The sequence below is a fragment of the Pteropus alecto genome, unplaced genomic scaffold, assembly GCF_000325575.1.
Source record: "Pteropus alecto unplaced genomic scaffold, ASM32557v1 scaffold276, whole genome shotgun sequence".
Lineage (NCBI taxonomy): Eukaryota > Metazoa > Chordata > Mammalia > Chiroptera > Pteropodidae > Pteropus > Pteropus alecto.
Genome location: NW_006438074.1, coordinates 575311 through 597461, shown reverse-complemented (window position 1 = coordinate 597461; position 22151 = coordinate 575311). Strand labels below are relative to the sequence as shown.

The 22151-nt window shown below is 33.3% G+C and overlaps 1 protein-coding gene across 1 annotated transcript in view; it reads right to left on the bottom strand.

Moving 5' to 3' along the window:
- Positions 1-22151, bottom strand: part of MNAT1 (MNAT1, CDK activating kinase assembly factor) — a 175748-nt gene that overhangs the window by 102576 nt on the left and 51021 nt on the right. The window contains exons 2-4 of the mRNA XM_006915099.2: positions 14958-15110; positions 13461-13534; positions 4507-4610 (exon numbers count right to left, since the gene is read on the bottom strand). Coding sequence (XP_006915161.1) covers positions 4507-4610; positions 13461-13534; positions 14958-15110 — 331 coding nt within the window. The remainder of the gene's footprint in view (positions 1-4506; positions 4611-13460; positions 13535-14957; positions 15111-22151) is intronic.

Here is a 22151-nt window from a genome sequence, read left to right as displayed (position 1 = left end):
TTCTTGTGATGACAGAGGACAAGTAGAGTCAGAAAAGATTTCATACAGAGTGTTGTGGGTTGAATGTGTCTTCCCAAAATATATGTTGAAGTCTTAAGCCCTGGTACCTGCAAATATAATCTTTTTAGGAAAATGTCTTTGCAGATGTAAACAGGTTAAGATCATACTGGAAATTTGGACACACACACAAAAAGAAGGCGATGTGAAGACAGAGACAGAGGACAGAGTGGTGCCAAAGGCTGCTGGCAACCACCAGAAGCTAAAAGAGGCAAGGAAGGATTCTTCCCTAGAGCTTTCACAGCAAACATGACCCTGATGACACCTTGATTCCAGACTTCTAGCCTCCTCTAGACTATGAGAGAATAAATTCCTGTTGCTATAAGCCACGCAGTTTGTGGTAATTTGTTATAGCAGCCCTAGGAAATTAATACATGGAGGTTGAGCTAAGACTTCAAACAGCAGATATTTAGCCCCACTGGAGAGTAGAATGGCCATATAGGCAGAAAAAACGAAGATGTAAAGACATGAATCAGGCTGGAATGCTTGCTATGGCCAAGTCATGATGTATGGGGGTAGGGGAAAGCTCTAGATAAAGCTGGACAGGCAAGTAGCAGGCAGATTGTGAAAGGTCTTTCCTACCATACTAAGGGAATTTGTAACATATAAGGCAACTGGGAAGAAATAAGGAAATCTGAGGGATGGGTTTAGAAAGATGACTATAAGCAGTGAAGTATACAGATCAATGGAGTTCAAGACTGAAGACAGGAAGACTTGTTAGAAAAATATTTCAATAACCCAGATAAGAAATGATGAGGGCTCTAAACAAGGCAATAATAATAGAATCAGAGGAGGAACCAGGTTTAAAAAATGATTAAGAGAGACTATCAACAGAACCAGAAGACTAAGCAGCTATGGCGTGAACAACTGGATAAAGAACATAATAAGAGAAAAAGGTGTAACCGTGAAGATCAAAATGTTCATTTCTGGAATACTGAATTACAAGTACCTATAATACATCCAGGAAGAAATGTCTATTAACCATTTACAGATATATGGACATATTACATAATATAATTCTAGGAGCTCAGGAGAAAAATAATGGGCGGCAGAAACATTTAAGAGTAATCAGCATAAAGGAGTAACTCATAAAGAGAAGCACTGAGAGGAACCTCAAGAAGGAAAGAAGCCTATTAAAAGGACGAAAGAAGAAAGTGAGAAAAGCAGGATGAGGAGAGTGGAGTGGCCCTACCAAAGTTAAAGAAGAGTTTCAACATCAAGGGAGAAGCCTACAGCAAACACTGCCTACAAGCCAGTAAGACTTGGACCAATAAACAGTCTATTGGGTTTGGTAATGAGGAACTGGTAGCCTCCATTTTCTCACTGAAATAGAGTATATGGGTATTTTGTACATAGTAGACCTCAATAAATACTAGTTGGATAGTTAGCTGATTGAATAACTGGAAAAATAACCATCATTAAAAATCAAACACTGGGTGGGGCAGGCAGTGAAGAAGGTATTGGACTAAAAGAAAGGAAGCAGGATGAAAGACTAAAAGTCTCTGTGTTCCTCCTAATAGCGCCACCTTACCCAATCAACTTCCCTTGCGGTCACCTCCCATTTCATATCCATCCGTAATACTTGCAATTTAAAACTCAAAATATTTCTCTAACATTTGCACACCAATGTTCTTAGCAGCATTATTCACAGTGGCCAAGACATGGAAGCAACCGAAGTGTCCTACAATAGATAATTGGCTAAAGAAGCTGTGGTACATATATACAATGGAATATTACTCAGCTATAAGAAGAGATGAAATACTGCCATTTGCGACAACATGGATAGACCTTGAGATAATCATGCTAAGTAAAATAAACCAGACAGAAAAAGTTGAAAATCACATGATTTCACTTATATGTGGGATATAAACCTAAAAGCAACAAATGAACAGAACAAACAAATAGAGAGTCATGGACATGGACTATAGACTAGTGGTTACCAGAGTGTAGGGGGTGGGGGAAGTGGGGAGGTAGGCGGGTAAAGGACATCAAATATTGTGGTGACAGAAAGAAATCTAACTATGGGAGGTGAATACACAGTATAAATATATATATGCCCTATTGTTAAAGTAGACACCTGAAACTTATTGGATTGCATTAACAAATGTCACTATTAAACAAATATATATAATTTCTCTAATTCATCCCTACCTCTCCATTCCTGTTTAGGTCACCTCTGAACTCACCTACATGACTGCAATAACCTCCCATTGGGCTCCTGAACACACCTGATCCTCTCAAAATTCAACCTCCACAAAACCACTAAATCTATTCTAATAATCTGGAAACTCTTCAATGACAATCATCAACAGCCAGATTCTTATAACATTACTCTAAGGAATCCTGGGAATTCCCTAATAAAATGCCTTGAGGTACACTACAGTAACGATTGAGCAGATGAGAATCTAGCCTCTCTCTCCTCCCATTATCACTTTAACCAAAGTATTATAAGCAAGCTTTCATTTGAAAAAAAGGTTCACTTGCTAAAATATAAAAACAACTCATCTATATAAGCTCAAATTAATTTTCACAATACATAAGTCTTAGGTGGCCTAGGCCTTTTCTATTTCTCCAACTCTCTCTATTGAACTTTGGCAATACAGAACTATTTACAACTGTCAGAACTCTCTAAGATTATCCATATTTTCTTGCCTTTGCTCATGATTTCTTTCTGCCTGGAATGTCCTTGTGGCAGCTTCCCTACCCTTAACTCATCTCACCTTTTCAATCTTAGTAACTTCTACTTGTCTTCCAAGGCTCCATTCAGGCATAACTCTGCCTGGAATGACTGTCCCAATTTTCCCAGAATGCACTCCCATAATAATAAGCACAGAGCACTTTCTATGTGCTTATGACATTATATTATCTTGTCACTAGAGAACCAGGGTTTTTATTCATCATTGTATACTATATCCTCAGCAGATGTTCAACAAATGTTTACTGAACTGAATTTTTTTGTGTGCTAAATTGATAAGACATTCTAATGTAGCAATCTCTCCTGCTCATGGGAATCCAGAAAACTGAAAATAAAAATTAAGCTAAACTTCACTAAGATTATTTCAAAATTAGATCACTTTTATTCAGTTTCTGCATGCTCATACTGATCAATGTTAGGTGCCAGCTCCATGAAACAAATAAGATCTCCTTGCAGACAACTCAGTGTCTACATCAGAAATGGGTCATTCTATGTGCCTAATCATCCAAGAGATTGCTTTTTTCTTTCCTTCTTTGATATAACTCATGTTTCTGAAACAGTGAGACTTCAACATTCACCAAAACATTAAAGGCAAGTTGCTGCCTCAGACTAGTAAAAAGACATCATCCATGTCAGTTAGTTCATGCTCTATGGACTACTTGAGGGCTCCACCCACTGATATCATAATTATTTATATAGCTATGTTAACTATCAAAATCTTTAAAAATATGATTCTATGTATGTTTATTCCAATATCAAATACCCTGATAAGTATCACAATGATCAATATATTATAATGAATTACTGACAAAAAACTTAGTTATAACATACCCAGGTGCTAAAAATTAATAAGAATAGAAGCAGTCCAACTAACCTCATCGTAACATAAATGAAATAAAGTACTTGTTTTATTCGATAATCAATCATTAAAAAGTTTTCATATAATTAGAAATTTCTACTCTAAAATAATATAACCAGCCTAAAATTATTCTTTCATTGCAACTCTCAGTATTATTTCCTAGCTTAAAACTATGAATGAAAAAAGCACTCACTTGAAAGGAACAACCTTCCACTATTGAGTTAAATAAGACTAATACAACAAGTTACCTAGGCATACCTATTTTGCATGTATTTTCTGATGTACCCAGCAAAGTCTACTGAGCAGACAGTAATTTTAGGACACATTGATACTCTCAGAAATAAGGCACTTTTTAAAGAAGCCAAGCTGGGTTTGAATGGAATGAGACTATAGTGTGAATTCTTTGAGAGCTATATGAAAGAAAAGAAGTGCCTAAATGAAACACTCTCAGACTATAAGGAGGAAAGCCTTATAAACACAAGATGAAAATACAAGCTATGTGATCCAAATATACTTGTATCATTTTTATCAATGATTACAAACTCCTAATAAAGTACCTCAAAAATAATTAATTCTGTTTTTCCCTAAAACTAGAAAGCCAAATTATACTAAAGAAATAATAGCCAAATTGTATAAATTAGACAATTAAATCTCTGCATGCATACAATTACTTCTCCTTTACAGAATATATTTTAATAATGCCACCAACATTGTTTTTGCTACAGTAATATGTGCTTCCTACCTATATGCTTACATACATATATTAGTATTTTTGGCCTAAACTACAGTTAGATTCTTCATAAATATAACTACTTTTAGAGAATAGTTTTTTTAAATATCATGCAGCCGCATTCATTTCTAATACAAAAGAAGAAGAAAATACTTAGCAACCAACCAGCTTTAATTTATTTTTCTGAATGACATCTTTGTTTTCCTTTTGGTATATCTCCATTTTCTTTTTGGTGTTGTCCAAATCCACATTGTTGGTCAAGTTGAAAACTGCATCAAAAAGGAAACAATGACATGAAATATAGTTTTAATATAAATTTTGAGTAGATAATAAAAACCAACTATTCATCACAATGACTTCTTAACTCATTAGGCTGTCATTTCTTACAGCTCAATTTGTGCTATCTATCTATTTTAGAAACTAGCTCTAGTTCAACAACTATGTTTTCTGAGCCAAATATATGGAAATAACTGTCAGACTATCACAAAATATGTGCTTGCCATAATCACATTAAATTTGATTTTTATAGTCCCCACTTTAACTTTAAAAGCATATAAAAGAATGCTTTAAAATTTTTTAATAAAAAGAGTAGGTATGGAAGCTACTATACTGGTCAGAATCAATACTCAAAAGATTCTGTGCTCCCAGCATAGGGAAGGCAGTTAGCATGAATATATTGGCGAGGTGGAAAACCAGAGAAGAGAAGGAGCAATTGGGGGGATCATTTTATAAACTATATAAAATGTCTAACCAATGTACTGCATATTTGAAACTAATAAAAAATATAAAAATAATAATAGTGGGGTAAAAAAGATTCTGTGCTCCAAAAACAGAAAAAACTATCCAAAAGAATAAAAAAAAATCATATACTTATATAATTTATATTTTTAAAAAAACAGGTTTATTTACATTCTAATGGTCTCCAACATGACTAGTCATAGCTTGAATTATTTCTCATACAGGCTAGAGCTGGAAAAGTATGAAACAGATAAAAGCTGAAACTTAACAGGGAAGGTAAAGGATAAACTGGCACTGAAACTTAAAACTGAAATAATTTCATAGAAGGTGCTGAGACATGTTAAAATATATGCTAAGTTCTTAATGAGATAGACTTGTCTTTTTACAATTCCAACTGAAAATAATTTGAATTACAAATGCTTTACTCCCTTCTAAGTTTACATATATAAATCAAAAGGTTGCTATAATATTCTGAACCAAAAAAAACCCCACCTCTTTTGGTATATACAAAATTCATATTATACTGTATAGCCCTACTCACCCATCCCTTACAGTGTTTGCATCAGCCTATCTAAAGAAGGATCTGTATCATTAAGACTCTCCTGTTACATAATTCAATTCAGACCTTCCTTGGCTTCCTCTGTAATCTTCTCTATCCGTTATTAGCCCTTCTACCCCTGCTCCAATTACCACTGCTTCCTACTGCTTGTCCTATAAACAAGTTTGATTTACCCTAAACAACTCCTCTATTCTGTGTTTCTAAAATTCCTTCTCCATCTCACTCTATCTAAACAACCATCTAAAATAATTCCCAGAGTTTTGGATTTTAGAGTCCTATAAGATTTGAAAAGTAATATTGGAGGCTCAACATGGGGCTACCTGTTTTGTTGAATAAGGCCATCAAACACATTCGAAAGACCAATCTAATCCACAAATCCATTTTTTCTCTCTTCAAAAGCCCAACTTATTTCAAAATATCAATTTATCATAATCACTGATGAAAATCCAGGCTCATTTAGATATGTAGGAAAATAAAAGCAACCCTCAATTTTATTATACGTAGTTTTAAAACTCTGGGAGAAATTAGAGAAAATGAGCGATAATAGACTTCTAGATACTTTTCCAGCTTTTTTTACCACAAAGTAGAAAAGAAAGTAGTAATGGCAGTAAACCAGGAAATCTAGCTAGGATGCAATGCAGGGCATTCTCCGTAAATGACATTCTGGCCCCAACACAAAACAGGGAAGAAAACTAACTCCCAACAGCAATGGCCCTCAGCAAGGCAACTGTGATCCTTTAGTTAATATTGTCGGAGTCCACTATTTTTGCCAACCACTCACAATTTACTCTTTATACTTAACAGGTCATCCAAATTCAATAATCCTTCACAACCTTCACTATCCTCAATATCTGTGTGCACTTAACAATGCTGATTACTTTTTTCCCTTGACCAATCTGTTAATATTCTCCTGATCTACCTTCCTCCTACTGCTCCAAATACTCATCTTATTTCCATCTGGCACTTCTTGGTCTCTAAGTAATCTCTATCACTGGCTTTTGCCCTCTTTCCTCCATGTTCCTTGGGCAATCTCATCACTTCCAAGTTTCAATCAAATAAATGCCAGGAAAAGCTGAGAGTATCTCAGAGTGCATTTTAGAAAACCAAACACATAACCATCTCCAAATTTGCTCCTCCTTGAAAATTCTTTATCTGTTAATGATAGGATTATCATGCTAAAACACCAATATTTAACACTCATTCATCTGACCTACTCTCCTTTGCATTCCACAAGCACAAGTTGACAAATCCCACAGAACTCTACCACCAATATTTCTTTAAAACTGACCTTAATCTCAAGGTACCCTGCCAATACACCAAGTCAGGATCTTATTTTTCCCTGAATAATTTATTATAATCTCTTTATTTAACTTCCTACCTCCAGAGTCTTTGCATCTTACCCTATATCTTAACCCCATCGATAATATACAATGCTGCCAGATTAATACTTCTGAAGCGTACTTCATATTATCTTCCACCTCTACCATCCTTCCATCTCTCGTCCCCTCTACCTTCTTTCTTTTTGCTAGGAAAAAAAAAAAATCAAAGACTTTCAGAATCCAGAACCCTTCTGGCTATTAACTACTGGCTATAAACTAACAATCTGGCTATAACTACTTTCATCTCCCCTTAATAAAGAAACTAGACAGCTCTGCATTTCCCAAATGTCCCCCACACTTCCTGCTCCAATTCCTTTGATCACACCATTGTACCTAAAATGCCTGATCCCCCTTTCTTACTACTGAAAATATACCCATCTTAATGTGTCTACCCAAATACTTTTTCATGAAGTGCTCCCTGATTTCCCAACAAGAAATAACTTCTTTCTTTTATAAATGTTGAAAACATTACTTACAGCTCGTAAAAATCTGTGTTTTACATGATTTGTACACACATACATAGCATTCTTTACTTTGCACTTTATCTTGTACTCAAAGATTATATTTTATACAATTTTTATATCATCCAGAAATAAAGGAAAGATAGGAAATGAGAAAAGAATTTAACGATTATATATTAAGTTCCCAATACTGTGGTGTTGTGAGCATACAAAAGGACTTCCCGTTTCCAAAGACTAACACTCTTATTAGGGAGATCACCCCTACATACATAAAATTAAAGTAATAATACAACACACTATACGATCAAGTGATAATAGGGGAAAACTAAAAGTATCCTTGCTTCATCCATTAAGAAATATTTAGCACTGTGCTAGTTGGTAGATAAATGTTTATTAAAGGAATAAACTGTCCTTCCTTTTAATGGAATCAGCTACCAAATAACCCTTCTAAAACAAAGTTCAGATTATGTTATTCAGTCATGAGTCACTAAGTTCACTCATTGCTTCTACATCCATAAGGCCCTAAAAAAAATCCAATCTTATCTCTCACACCACTTTTCTCTCTCTGCTTTATGAGTTCTGCAGATTCCCCAGAGCCTCTTCAAGAAGCAAGGGTAAGAGAGACCAAGCAATTCCAATCAGAGTGCAATTCCAAACAGAGTGGCTTTCCCTCATCTATTTACTTGAAGTGATCTTCAAATTTTGCTTGAGTTATATACTCTATAAGCTGTGCGTGTATCAAACATCTATAAAATACATATGACAGAGTTATGTCCAGCATTTGACCAAATTACATTGCTTAATCCTAACAACCTTATAAGTATTACACTTCACAGATAAGGTTTAAAAATATTAAATAACTACATCCAAGGTATACAGCTAGTAAATATGGAACCAAGATTTTAACCTAGGCTGATTCCAAAGCCTGAACTTTTTTCTACAATACTAGTTGTATTGCTTCTCTCAGCTCCTAAAAAACCACTTCTGGTCCAGTTCAGCTATTCTTCTGCATCTATACAGGCCTCACACTTCCCTACCTCCATACCTATAATCAAACTGCTCCCAGAAGGCCTATCTTAGTACCAACCACAACCCAGAACAACTGTGGATATCCACATCTGGCCCACCCTTCTATATCCAATTAATCCCCAAATCTTCCTTATAAATCACTTTGCAGGTACAATCTTTCCAACCCAAAAGCCCATAATATGTTACCTAATATCATTCTGGTAGTGCATATCCACTTTCTACCCTGTATAATTATTTTCAATGTACATATCTATTTGACCCACTAGAGTGTCCCTTGAAGGCAGATTCTAGGTAAAATTAACTGTTTACATATAATTTCTTTCTGTTATGCTTATTATAAACTTTGATGAATTCCAATGAAACTAAAATAACCAATTTAATTCATTTTTTTATTTAGAAGGCAAAGGTAATAGCAATATAACAGATGTGAATCATAATCATAAATAATACAAATCTCTTCTTTTAAAAAGAAGAAAAAAAACACAAAAGTGGATTACTATTTTAAAGACTTTTCACATAAAGCAAGTCTCATTCACTCCCACAATGAATCAGGTTGGTATAATAGCCTTGAAGAAAAAGGAATAGGAGATAATTTTCTATAGAATCACTTGGCCCTTTCTCTGGTTACTGGTCTAGCTCAGATGTTGACCTGCCTTTAGTCAAGTATTAAAAGCCAACAAAAAACCTATTGTATTTTCTGAAAGATTTAATGTTACTTAAGTACAATTTTGAAGTCTTTTTGACATCTAGAATTCATAATTAAAGCCCTTAGGACTTTCTCACCCTTTTAAAATAAGCATACTCTGAACCAAAAGAATAATCTGTTTATTATGGAACTAAGAACAAACCTTTGAGATAATCCCTGGGGCCAAAAGAACAAGAATTTTTATGTTTAGATTGTCATAACCACAGAAAAGAGCCTATTGTTAACGCTATAAGAAAGTTCATCTTCATGTGTGCCGCTTATATTGTAATTTTATGCCATTATTCAAAATTGTAGTATTTCTAAATTTGTATATTTGTGATGTTCAAAGGATTCATAACAAAATTTATATAACCAAATCACACTAATCTCCAATTTATAAGTTCTCAAACACTGATTCCTTAGCCACCCTAACAACTTCATCCTTCTCATTCTAGGCCTAAACATCTTCAAGAGCACCCTTCTACCTGTAAGATTTGAGTTCTAACTTCTTTAAGATCCTTCAAAATATACCCAAAACCGACCTTTCCCCCGCCTCATCTCCCACTATTCTATCAATCAGCACCCCATGTTCCAGATTCAGACTACTAACTACTCTTGGACACTGTCAAGCACTTTCATGGGCTCTGGGAGTCAGAAAAACCTATGTTCACAATTTGGCACCATTATTTACTAGCAATGTGTTCTTGGGCACAGTACTTAATCTCTCTCTGCTTCTTCTCCATATGCAAAATAGGGATAAAAATGCCTTTCTCTAATCTTAGAGTTGTAAAAATTATATGAGATAATACGAGTACAGCTCAGTCTAGCACTTAGCAGATGCCTATGAAATTAACATTTTATACTTTTGATTAACACAGTTGGCTAATACAGATATAACAAACATCTAACTAACCATCTTTAAAAGCATATATAAAACACAAAGTAAATAGCTATTGAAACAAGATTTTAAAAGGAAGTTTTATTTATACCACAACAATCAAAACAATGACACAACTAAGTGGTGGAACCACACCCTAACATAAATTAAAAGGGCTAAAAACTAGTTTTTCCCTCATTTCTACACTTTCCATTCAACAAAACAAAACAATAAAAAATACTGCCTATTCTCCAGCTTTTATTTTCCTGATAAATACCATACAACTGCTCAAGGTCAGCTTATTTTAATTCATCCTTGCCTGCTCTTTCCTATGTCAAATTAGTCATTTGAAAATTATATCTCTAGAGCATCCTCTTTATCTATGACCCCTGCTACCTAATCCAAGCTCTCATTATTTCTCATCTAAATTGCTGTAATGGCCCCTTAAAAATGGTTTCCGAGCCTTGAGTATCTCCTGTCAATATTCCACATCACTACCACACCATTCCACTGGCTCACTATTGTTCAGAGAATAAATTCTTACCCTGACAGCCTAGCTTACAAAGCCCTCATTAACCAAGCAAGATCCAGTCTGTTTTTTGAGCCTCATTTCTAGTCATTACTCAGTTTTATCTACTTATAACAGATTATGTGCTAATTCTCCAACATGCTCAATACCTGTATCTCTGTGACTGTCTTTTGCTACGAATGGTTCTTCCATCCTTTTTCTACCAGGTAAACTCATATTCATCTTTTAAGATCAAACTCAAATGTGACCTCTTCTCTGAACATCAACAAACTACACCTCTATTTCTTAATGCTAAATTATTTTGTTATCTGTATTCCTATAACACTTTATAAATAAATGCCTATACGCATTCACATTATAGTTATCAGTTTACATAATTCTCTCTCCCTTTAAGGTTTGAATTATTGAAGGCAAAGATCATATATCCTCAGCAAGTAAAGCAGTTCACATAAAACAATTAATATTTGCTAAACTGAGCTGAAGTTCAGAAAATAAACTATAAGTCCATGAGACTAGGTCCCAAACCTCATTAATATCTTCAAATACAAGAGAACTGCTTTTTACCCAACATAATCAAGATTAGTAATTGATTATTTAGAAAAATCTGTTAAACGAGGGAAACACATACTCCTTCAACCCTTTAACTTAAAACATATTCAGTAAGTGTATAGTCATTTTCTAACTTAACTACATATAGCCAAGGTCTAGTCTTGAACTGGAGTATCTTGTATAAACCATAACTGTCATCTATATTGTTCAGTTTCTGGTTTTTTTAAAGTAAATCAAGAACTTGAGAAGCAGAATTCTTCTGAGGTTTTGCAATTTTCCCCAACCTTAATTTTAAATTACATAATTACGATAACAAGTACCACTGGCAAAAGACAGTTTGGTTACCAATGCAACCAACTTATGGTATATAACTGAACTAGTAAGAGGAGTAGAGAGGTGTACTTGAGGACCTCTTCTAATGGACAGGATTCATGATATAGTCATCACACTTCAGGCATCAGTAAGTACATTTTACAGAAAACCTGAGAAACGTCAGTCACTCTAATGAGTCAATTAAGTGGAGGTTGATTAAGAGAGTTTGAACATACTGCAACTGAAGACAGCCCTTCATAAATATGCATAATAGTAGAATCACTTTCAAATTAAGTGCTCTGAACCACCGTTTCCTTATCTGGTAAAGAAAGGATTACATATTGTATAGCTCTAACATCTAAATGTGCTCTTAACTGTCAATCCTAGCTCCGACTTCTGGACATAGGCCCCAGGTTGTTCATATCTTCAAACTAATTCATCTCATAGTAAATAAATAAATAAATAAGTGTGTGTGTGTGTGTGTGTGTATGTGTGTGTGTGCGTGTGTGTGTGCGTGTGTGTGTGTGTGTGTGTATTTTTTTTTTCCTTTAAATCATGGTTCAATGACAACCTTGTTCCAGAATCACCTTCATTATCTTCCCCACCTTCATTATCCATCAGTTTCTTTTAGTTATCCTGCCTGACTGCTTGGACTTGTGACCATGTATTGAACATGCTCTGTGATATCTATTATCTCTTTTCTCTTTATTACCTGGCCAGACTATTTATCCTATACTTAACGTCTATGTATACCCATACTTCTACATATCTGCATACTTGCCCAGTTCTTACAATTTCTTTTTTGTTTATCTTCTCAGTCCTAACTTTTCTATCTTGCCTTGGCACTCCCAATTCCATCATCTTTTCAGTTAAAATCCATAGCCATTATTGGTTGCTAAGATTATATACAAAGTGTGAGGAACAATTAGAATGAAAAAACAATGGCTCCAATGCACTACAAGACCCCAGAAAAAGCCTAAATTATGTTCTGTAAATGCTATTTGCTATGACATAACAAATGAACTTAGATATTTTAGAAAAGTTTCAGCAATAGTTGAAATATAAAGATTTTCTGGGTTTTTCTCAGTTAATAAAGAAATAAAAGGAATTAGCATAATTCATTCCTTAGGAATTTAAGTTTTCTAAAAATTTATCATATATAAGCCTTCTCAAAAATTATCAATTTAATTATAATCATTTAATTTAAATAAGTAATAATATTAGTATGGCTTGACTATCAAGTTTGAGAAGAAAAAAAGATGACTGTTTAATTCTCTTAGTCTCATTCAAATTTTCACAGTTTATGATTTTTTTGGTATCATTTCAAAACATGTATTGAGTAAAAATAATTATGGCAACTTTAAAAAAACACCACTAATTTTTTTAATTGCTATATAACAACTTCCAGACTTCTTAACATCTCTGAAATATTATTTAAGAAAACAGAAACAATACTTTCTTTTGATGAAAGCATCCTTCTAACTAATCACAACAGAAAGAAAAGGCACATAGATTATTACTCTAACCTCTGATTCTAGAATAACACTGAGGAATAGAATGCCACTTCAACAGTGAACTGTTTCAAAGTATTTTGAAACTACTGTATACACAGAAGCATAAATGATGATAAACAATATATGCCTTTAGTCACCATGAATATAGTTAATGGAAACCCTATGTTTTAAAAATCTGAATATTCTTTCCTTTTGTTTACTCTAAAACATCAGCAGCATACCAATACAGCCTTCCTTCCCAGCTATAAAGTGGTAGTACCTTCATTCATCATATTTTTCCTAAGACGAAATGTTTATTACCTAAAAATATGTCCTTTACTTAAGTATACCTCCAACTTAACAAACATGATTTAAGTGCAAAAGTAATTAGGTAAACATCAGCTATCACAACAAAACTTGTTAGAGAGTTGTGAAATGTTCTCCTAGGCATCTAAAGGATAGAAGCACATAGGCTAGCACACCAAAAGTTCAAGCATTAAAAACATACCAATTTCTTCCACTTCTTCTAGGAAATCATTATATTCTCTTAGACTAGGAAAGTCTTCTTCTCTTTTATTATATCTTTAAGAGAAAAAAAAATCAACATGTCACTTATCACTTGCTTTCAGTATTATCTAACTAGTTTGTTTCTTCTTACTTAATTCACACATGATACATAGAAAAGGATTGCTTACTATGTAAAATACTGTTTTCTCGACACCAGATTTGCAACCAGACCAAGAATGTTGTTCTTAAATTCATATAGTCACTACAGAGAAGGAGTAGAATCAGGAGAAAATGGTACAATATGCAAAATCCTTTTAAGACTTAAGGGAAAGAAAAAGAAAGAAAAAGAAAATAGGACCCTGAAGGAATGGAAAATGAACTTAAACCAGGTCTATCACTGGAAATTATGATAATGTTTCCTTCTTATAGATTAATTAATTTCCAGAAAGCTAAAAATTAATTCAAAAAAAGAACTTTCTGTTTTTCATGACAGTTATAGTCTAAGGAATGCTAGATCAGGAAAATCTGTAAATATTGAATATGCCCATGAATAATTAGAAAACCACAGGTGTTAATGAAAAAAATGATAAAAATCTAAGAGAAACTACCTCCGAGAAGTAATCCAAATAATAAAAGAACAGCTTGGAACATTGATATAGTAACACTGGTTAAGTATCTAGAAAGATGTTGATAAAACAATGGTGGCCAAGGTTGAAATCACCCAACCACCAAAAATAAATAAATAAATAAATGAATGAATGAATGAATAAATAAATAAAACAATAATAAATTGAATATATGTATTCTTTAAACTTCAAAAACAATAAGGTGATTTGTAACAAGAGTACAGATAAAATAAAACCCAAAACTACTAAGAGTAAAAAACTAAATTATAAATTTAAAAAAAGTATGTACACACACATACATACATAGAGATATATATCAAATTAAATTATAGCTAACACATGATTTTCTCTAATAGCCTTCAAATTTCAACTTAAACATTACCTCCACAGGCCTTATCTGACATCAATGATCCACACCAAAACTCAGTTACTAACTTCACAGCATTTTTCTCAATTTACAATCAACTATTTTGTTTGCCTGTTTTAATTATCTACCTCTATGCTATCATATGCTACTATATTTAAGCCTTTGAGGGCAAGGTTCATAGTTATTTAACTCATTTAGTAAGTAGTAGATAATAAGTATGATGCAGTTTGCACACAGTAGGTATTTAACATTATTTGTTAATTAAATTAAGGAATACACAGCAAATAAATGAATTGGAAAGCCATGATGAAGCAGGTCTACTCTAACAAAGGTTAGATAATTAATATTACTGAGTTCTCTAAGAACTTAATGTTTGTTGAAAAAATACATAGATGAAATTATACTTATTTATTCATTTGCCACATTTCTGTCAGCAAATAATTATATCAATTATTGCAATAACTGTCCTCTTTATGTACTGAATCATTAAAGCAATAATACTTACATCTTTAGCACTTTTTTCCGAATCTCAACCTCCTTGTCAACAGTAGGATCTTCAAAGAGTTGTACCCTAAAGTTGCTCTTTCTAAGAGGAGTGCCACACTCAGGACAGTTTCCAGCTCCTCTCACAAACAGTAAATCCACACAACTTTCACACCTATACAGAGAAAATATAATTTTATATATTTTATATGTATATAATAGTATTCAAATGTACAACAAGTCTGCATATAGTTTGCCTTTTTTTTTTTTTTTGGTGTTTTCTTCTTTGGGTGGGCTTTTGGGGGTCAAAAATTAGCTACTTAAAATCTTACAAAAAACCTTTTGGAAAATGTCCATTTTCATTTGGAGCTTACTTTTCAGACACAGGTATCCCAAAAGATACCAATTTGGTTTTCAAATTAAATAAATTTACAAATTAAAAAAATTAAGTTGGGGACTAGGAATATTCAGAAATAGCAGTATAAGGAGAAGTCAAAGAAAGAGGCATGTAAAAGAACAGTACTCAGTCCAGTCATCCTTAGACCTGGGAAGAAAGCCCTGCATACCACAATCACTAAAACCAAGACTTTTTTCCCTTTCAGCCTTGTAAAAAGTATTTTCAAAGTTCAGTAAGCAATCGTGCAAATGAGAATCACAGGGGAGAGATGCTAGCTAAAGGAGCCCCCCCAACCCAGGCCAGAGGATAAAGAACTTAAGAGTGTCCCCATATGTGTAGAGAAAGGAGAAAATTATCATAGCTTTTCCCAAGAAATCCTAGAAATATGGCTATTTATAAAAACTTTAACTGGTTAAAACTGGCTGCCCCAAAGCCAACCAAAGTGATTGCCTACACAGGTTTCCCAGATACTCTTCCTTCTCTCCTCTCTTTTTTTGTAATACAATATGGGGAAGACCTTAGAAGTCCTGATTTGGAAAAAAAAGGAGCAGGAGAGGTTATCCTCTCTGTACCAAATTCTGGGGATTTGACGGGATCAGTTCTTATATTGTTTTAGATGGGTCCAGGTCCAGGTACCACCCGATCATCTCTGGCCTGTCCCAACAGATCCATGCTACTATGAGACTGGCAAGTGGAAAGGCTGGCTGGAAAAAAAGAGCAGTTCCTATAGCCTCTTGGTCTTGAGGATGCACACAGCAGGGAACTTGGGATGCAGAGTGGAAACAAAGGCTGCCCAAGGACGTACTTTGAATCATAACTTTTAAATATTTAAACATTTTGGTATGTAGTCATCCAGTTGTAATCTTGCCCAACTACATACATGCTGGGGCCACACAAGCCCTAATTACTCCTTTCTTAGCATTACCTAAAATTATCTATTTCTTTATGTGTTGATTTTTCTGTAATCTCCACTAGGATGTATATACTTCATGAGGGCAGGAATCTGTACTATCTTGTTCTCTATCCCCAGTGTCTGACAGTTAGTAAGTACTCAAACTATACATAACAAAATATATAAGACAAAGAGAAAAAGAAAAATTCTAATAAGGGAAAAGTTGATTTCTCCCAAGTAGTTGACTTAAGAAATAAGCTCAGTGAGAAGAAACAGGGAAATAAGAAATTTTAATTATTAATCAAATTTTAATTATTAATCAAATTAATAAGCTACTAATTTGATTAATAATTTATAAAATACTAACATTCGCCTTTGCATTACTCTATCTTAATAGGGCCATTAAAAAATAGAAGGGGAAAAATCACTAAGAGGGAGAACAGAGCACAGTTGTCATTATCAAGATCAACAAAATACCAGAAAATTCACTTTGAGATTGGAAAGATTGGGAGAGGTGCATTTCTCCTAATCTTGTAGTTAGAAAAAATTAATCCAACTACAGAAATTGAAAATGAGCACACTTTATACTGACTAAAGATATTTATAGGCAAGGAGCATTTTAAAATACTCAAAACTATTGAGCCACAAATAATATTCAATATATCAAGGTCTTGGAGAGTAGTCTCCATTGATAATTCAGTTAACAAGGTAATATGGAACACTTTAATATTTCTAAAGGTCATACTGTATATATTATACATAATATATTATTTGTTTCCATAATGAGCTCTACATCTCCAATTTTTAAAAATCTGCCTTAAATTACAAGGACTTCAGCAGTATTGAAGAATTTTTTAAATTATTTATTTTCCTATACAACCTTTTCTCATTCCGATTATAACTGCCGAAAGAATTCTTTCTTTTAAGGCTCAAATATAGAAGTATGCAGAGAAAAAACTGAAAGTTCTACTTCTTTCTGTTCTATATCCCATGTCCCACAGGTAACATACTATTGGTTAGTGTTTATGTGGCCAGATCTTTTTCTGAATATTTATAAAATATATATTTACAAATTATATGCATGTAGTCATATAAAAAAAAAAATTAGAAAAAGTTGATAATTGCTACTTCACTTTATCTGGCAACAGAGAAACCAAAACAGCAGTATGTGGGCAATCTTTTGCCTCAAAGAGTGCACCAAATTTTTTCAAACAAAATCTTATATTTTGTGGAACAAAGGAAAATTCCTACAAAAGCCCAAATCCTTGGTCATTACCCATTTCAAAAGATATTTTTATGGTTTTATTTTGTTTTTAAAAACCAGATATGGTGCCTATCCTCTTTTCTCTCTGAACAACTTATTTTTAGATTTTAATTCTCTGTATCGAGAATATTTAACTACTTATATACTCTGTCAACATTTTTAATAGACCTGTTTCCTTTTACTTTTTCAAAAGCAGTTATACTCCACACGGAATTTCAATAATTACTAAAACAGATTAACTGACTTAGGAAAACATAAACAATTAATCACAAACTATATTTAAGACTTTCTTTGAAGTAATCTAGTTTTATCAGCACTTTTCACTCTTCAACTCCTTGGCTTCTGGAAACAACTCAAAACAGAAGCCTATGGTCTTAAAAGATAAAAAACAAGTGACAACTTCTGTTAAAAATTTTATTCCTACAATAAATTATTTCCTAATCCATGTGTACTGAACTCTCTAAGGTAGGATCTTGATATTACTAAGGAAAGTTTTCTCCCAAAATATGCTGCCTAACTTTTCTGTACCAGTGAATATTGACTGTAAAGCTATATCTTTGAACATTAAAATTTTAGGAATCTTAATTTAACTAAATAAATCATTTGAAAAAAATTGTCCTAAGTGAATTAGAAAATTTTAGAGATAGATAACCTAAATGATCACTAGTTAATTAAATTAATAAAATATTACTAACATACATTAATGAAATAATTCAAGAGTTCATGGAAACCCACATCTGGTCTATGGCCATGCCACCCTGAACATGCCCTATCTTCTCTGATCGCAGAAGCTAAGCAGGGTCGGGCCTGGTTAGTACTTAGATAGAAGACCACCTAGGAAGACCAGGTGCTGTAGGTGTTTAAAAAATAAATAAATAAATAAAAATAACATCTGTTGCATTTTGAAAAAGGTAGCCAATTTACAAATAGACCTTGTTCTAATACTTTGCTTACAAACTTGCTACCTGGAACTCAGAATACGTTTTCCCAAAGACACTTATGTATGATGGTTAGGTTTTCAACTAAATTATACTGGCCCATAGAAGATGAACAGTGTATTAAGCAATTTTTTTTTATTTTTCTCTCCTCTCCTTTCACCAATAAAACAATGATCAGCTTTCAAATGAGAATTAAAATGTGGTAAAAGAAGAGTATTCCAGCAGTCTGGGTAGAAATTTGAATCTTCATCTTAAAGAGGTTTGGGATTTTCTTAAACTTCTGCTATTTGTAGTCAAAACAAATTTTTGATGATGTTAAAACTCTAACTTTAATAACATTTGATAGAAGGAATATGAAATCTTGTTTAAGTGAGGAGTTACCTAATTACACATAATGCAAATTTCAAGCTAATTAGTCATGGAATCCAGTTAACCTTCATTACTACAATAATCATTTTCTAGCAACAAAAATAAGAATGCATTATATTTACTTATGCAACATTCTCAACTTAAATCTTAACACATTCGCTGTTAAATTTCACAATCAGTTCCTTCATACATTTAGGTTATATTGGTATAAGTCACTTTATATCTGAAAGAGAATTCAGAATCTATTACAAAGCCTGAGGAAAGAGATTCATAAACAGTGCTTTGGGATGTAAAACAAAGAATTCATCCATAAAAAAAGGAAGTGACAGCTTGGGACAGGTGTTAAAAAACATTATAATGAGACAACAGACTTGGTGAGGGAAGGGAGATTTCATTCTCAAAATTAAAAAGAAAAAATTACGTTTACTCATTTTTTAATTGTCTTAGAATTCAACATAAATAACTAATCAATCTTCTGTTGGCTATTACCATTTAGCACAGGAATTTACACCTAACAAGCAACTATGTTTAAGCCCACTTTAAGCCAGAAAAAGAACTATATAAATAAATATTTATACACAAGGGGAAAAAAAAGAGCTAATAATTTAGTATAGTTATACCAAGAAAACATGAGCTCCCCATCCCCAAAAAACTGGGTTTGTATCATTCTTACAAATGGTAAGGACCATGGAGTATATACAATTTCCCTTTTTGGCCTCTTGCCCAATAAACTCCTAAGCCAAATTTAAAACTGTTATTGAACAATATTATATATAATTTCTAAAAAGAAGTTCAAACTACAAAAAAAGCTAGAAAGAAGACAACACGTATTAAGGATCTTGTGATGTAGATATTATTTTCCTTATACATAGATGAAGACAATGAGCATGGGGGAGTCAAAAACTGGCTTAAAGTCATATATCTATTAAGAACTGATATCGGTCCTCTTAGCATTCCATATTTTCTTCTTTAATTTTATTTTTACTCTCAACTTTTACAATGACCTATAATAATAATCCCCAGTGTCTATCTCCAGCCCAAATGTCTTTCTGGAGTTCCTGTTAGGCACTGCCTATTATACGATTCCTCTTTGGTGTTCCACAGGCATTCTGTTGTTGTCGTTGTTTTGAAAAATAAAATTACCTCAAACTCATTATATCCAAAACCAATATCCTTTGCTCCTGAGGGATATAAAGAGAATAACACCAACTTTGTGCATAAAGGTTTACATATACTGGTAGAAATAGAAAAAACAAAACTCGTTAATAAATGTATATCTGAATACTATCATAAGCTCTCAATGAGCAATAGCTCAACAAATTATACTGCACACTCTTGGCCAGTGAGTGTTAATACATTATACTCCAAATGCTCTAAGCCAAGGACAGTTCTAACTTCATTGTCCTGAGTGGAGTATGTTCTGAAGTATGTGGACTCTACTCTTCTGTACCCATTATTTCTACCACTGATTAATAGTTTTGACCCAGAAGAGCCAAAAAAGTTGTGTGCAGCTGATAGTGTTGGATGTTAAGACATAAGTTTTATAGCAGCTGGATGTGCCTTCGAGGACACTATTAAGGAAACAGGGTGAAGCTCAGTTAGGAATTGGAAGAAAAGACTCTAGTTAACTTTATGAAAGGCTACAGAAATAATACTACAGACTGAGAGAACTGACAAATAACTATATGAATGGTAAAGGAACACACAATGGCCACCGGAACATTCAGGGTTTTGGAGAATTTAAAAGAAACAAGTTGCTAGTGTACTAAGTCAAGAATGCATCCCATAAGGGACCATTACAATTAACCCCACCTTAGAAAGGAAAAGGCAAATTTAATACTACAGTTTCCAGAAACACGTGTCCTGCACTAAAACATCATCATGACTTTCACAATGATCCACAGAAACTAAACACATATTTACCTAACTAGACCAACAATTATCTCAAAAGGCTATCGACAGGTTTCTCTCTTTTCTAACTACATATATATGAAGTCCAAATCAACCTCATATATTTAAAACAAAACACGTAACAACAGATTCACCAGAGAAGCAGATATCACAATCCACCCATTTTCTCTTAAGCCAAACATTAAAGAGATCTGCAAAAATGTAAAACAATGCTACTCACAAAATTTTTTTGTTTTGGAAAATATAGTTATAGTTCATAAAAATACAGTTTATCTTAATATGTAATAAGTGCTTAATAAATATTTTCAAATTTCCTCAATTTTAATTTCCAATATGGTAAATGTTAACGGACATAACCTTCATAAATAAAAGCTCTTGGGGAGTCCTGAGTAATTTTTAAGATTATCGAATTATCTGAGAACCAGGCTGTATGTGATCAATAAAGGTTTACTTATAAAAAACCAATGAATATTAATACAATCATAATTTGCATGGAAAGGCAGGGAGGCCCAGGAAAGAACCATTTAGAAATACAACAGCGCACTCTATTCTTCTAAACAAGGCCTGACCTCAGGGAAAACTAATTAGCCAGAGCCTAACCGGGTGGGGCATTATCAGAGCCTAGCTTTTCCCTGGGAAAAGGGAAATAACCAACTTGAACTCACTCTAGTCATCTTGTCCCATCTAAAGGGGAAGAAAAAACTGAGAAATACATGTGAAGTTCACAGTCCAGAGGCACAGGCTCACTAAAAGACTGAGACCTCATCATAGTAATATAAAATATTCTCCCTTCCTACACACCCCACAACATTACTAAACATCTACTTATAACAATTCCTTTTACATAGAACATCATATCTAGCTTTCAAAAAAAAATTACAAGCCATACCAAAAGGCAAAAAACACAATTAGAAGAGAAGGAAAAGCATCAGAACCAGACAAAGCAGAAATGTGAGAATTATCAGACCAAGAATTTAAAACAGCTATGAGTAATATGATAAAGACTGTAACAGATAAAGTAGACAACATGGAAATATAGATGGGCAATGTAAACAGAGAGATGTAAATTCTAAAAAAGAATCAAAAAGAGATATGAGATATAAAAAAGGAAAAAAACACTGTAATAGAAATTTAAAAATGCCTTTGATAAGCTTATTAGTAGACTGGGCAGAGCAGAGAAAAGAATCTTTGAGCAATATGATATATCAATGGAATCCTTGGAAGCTGAAAGCCAAAAAGACTGAAAAAAACAAATAGAATATCCAAGAACTGTGGGACAACTGCAAAAGAAATAATATATGAGTAATGGGAATACCAGAAAAAGAAGAGAAAAAGAACAGAAGAAATATTGGAAACAATAACTGAACAAATTAACATTAGACACCAAACCAAAGATCCAGGAAGGATAAATGTGCAAAAAAAAAAAAAAAAAAAAAAAAGCTACA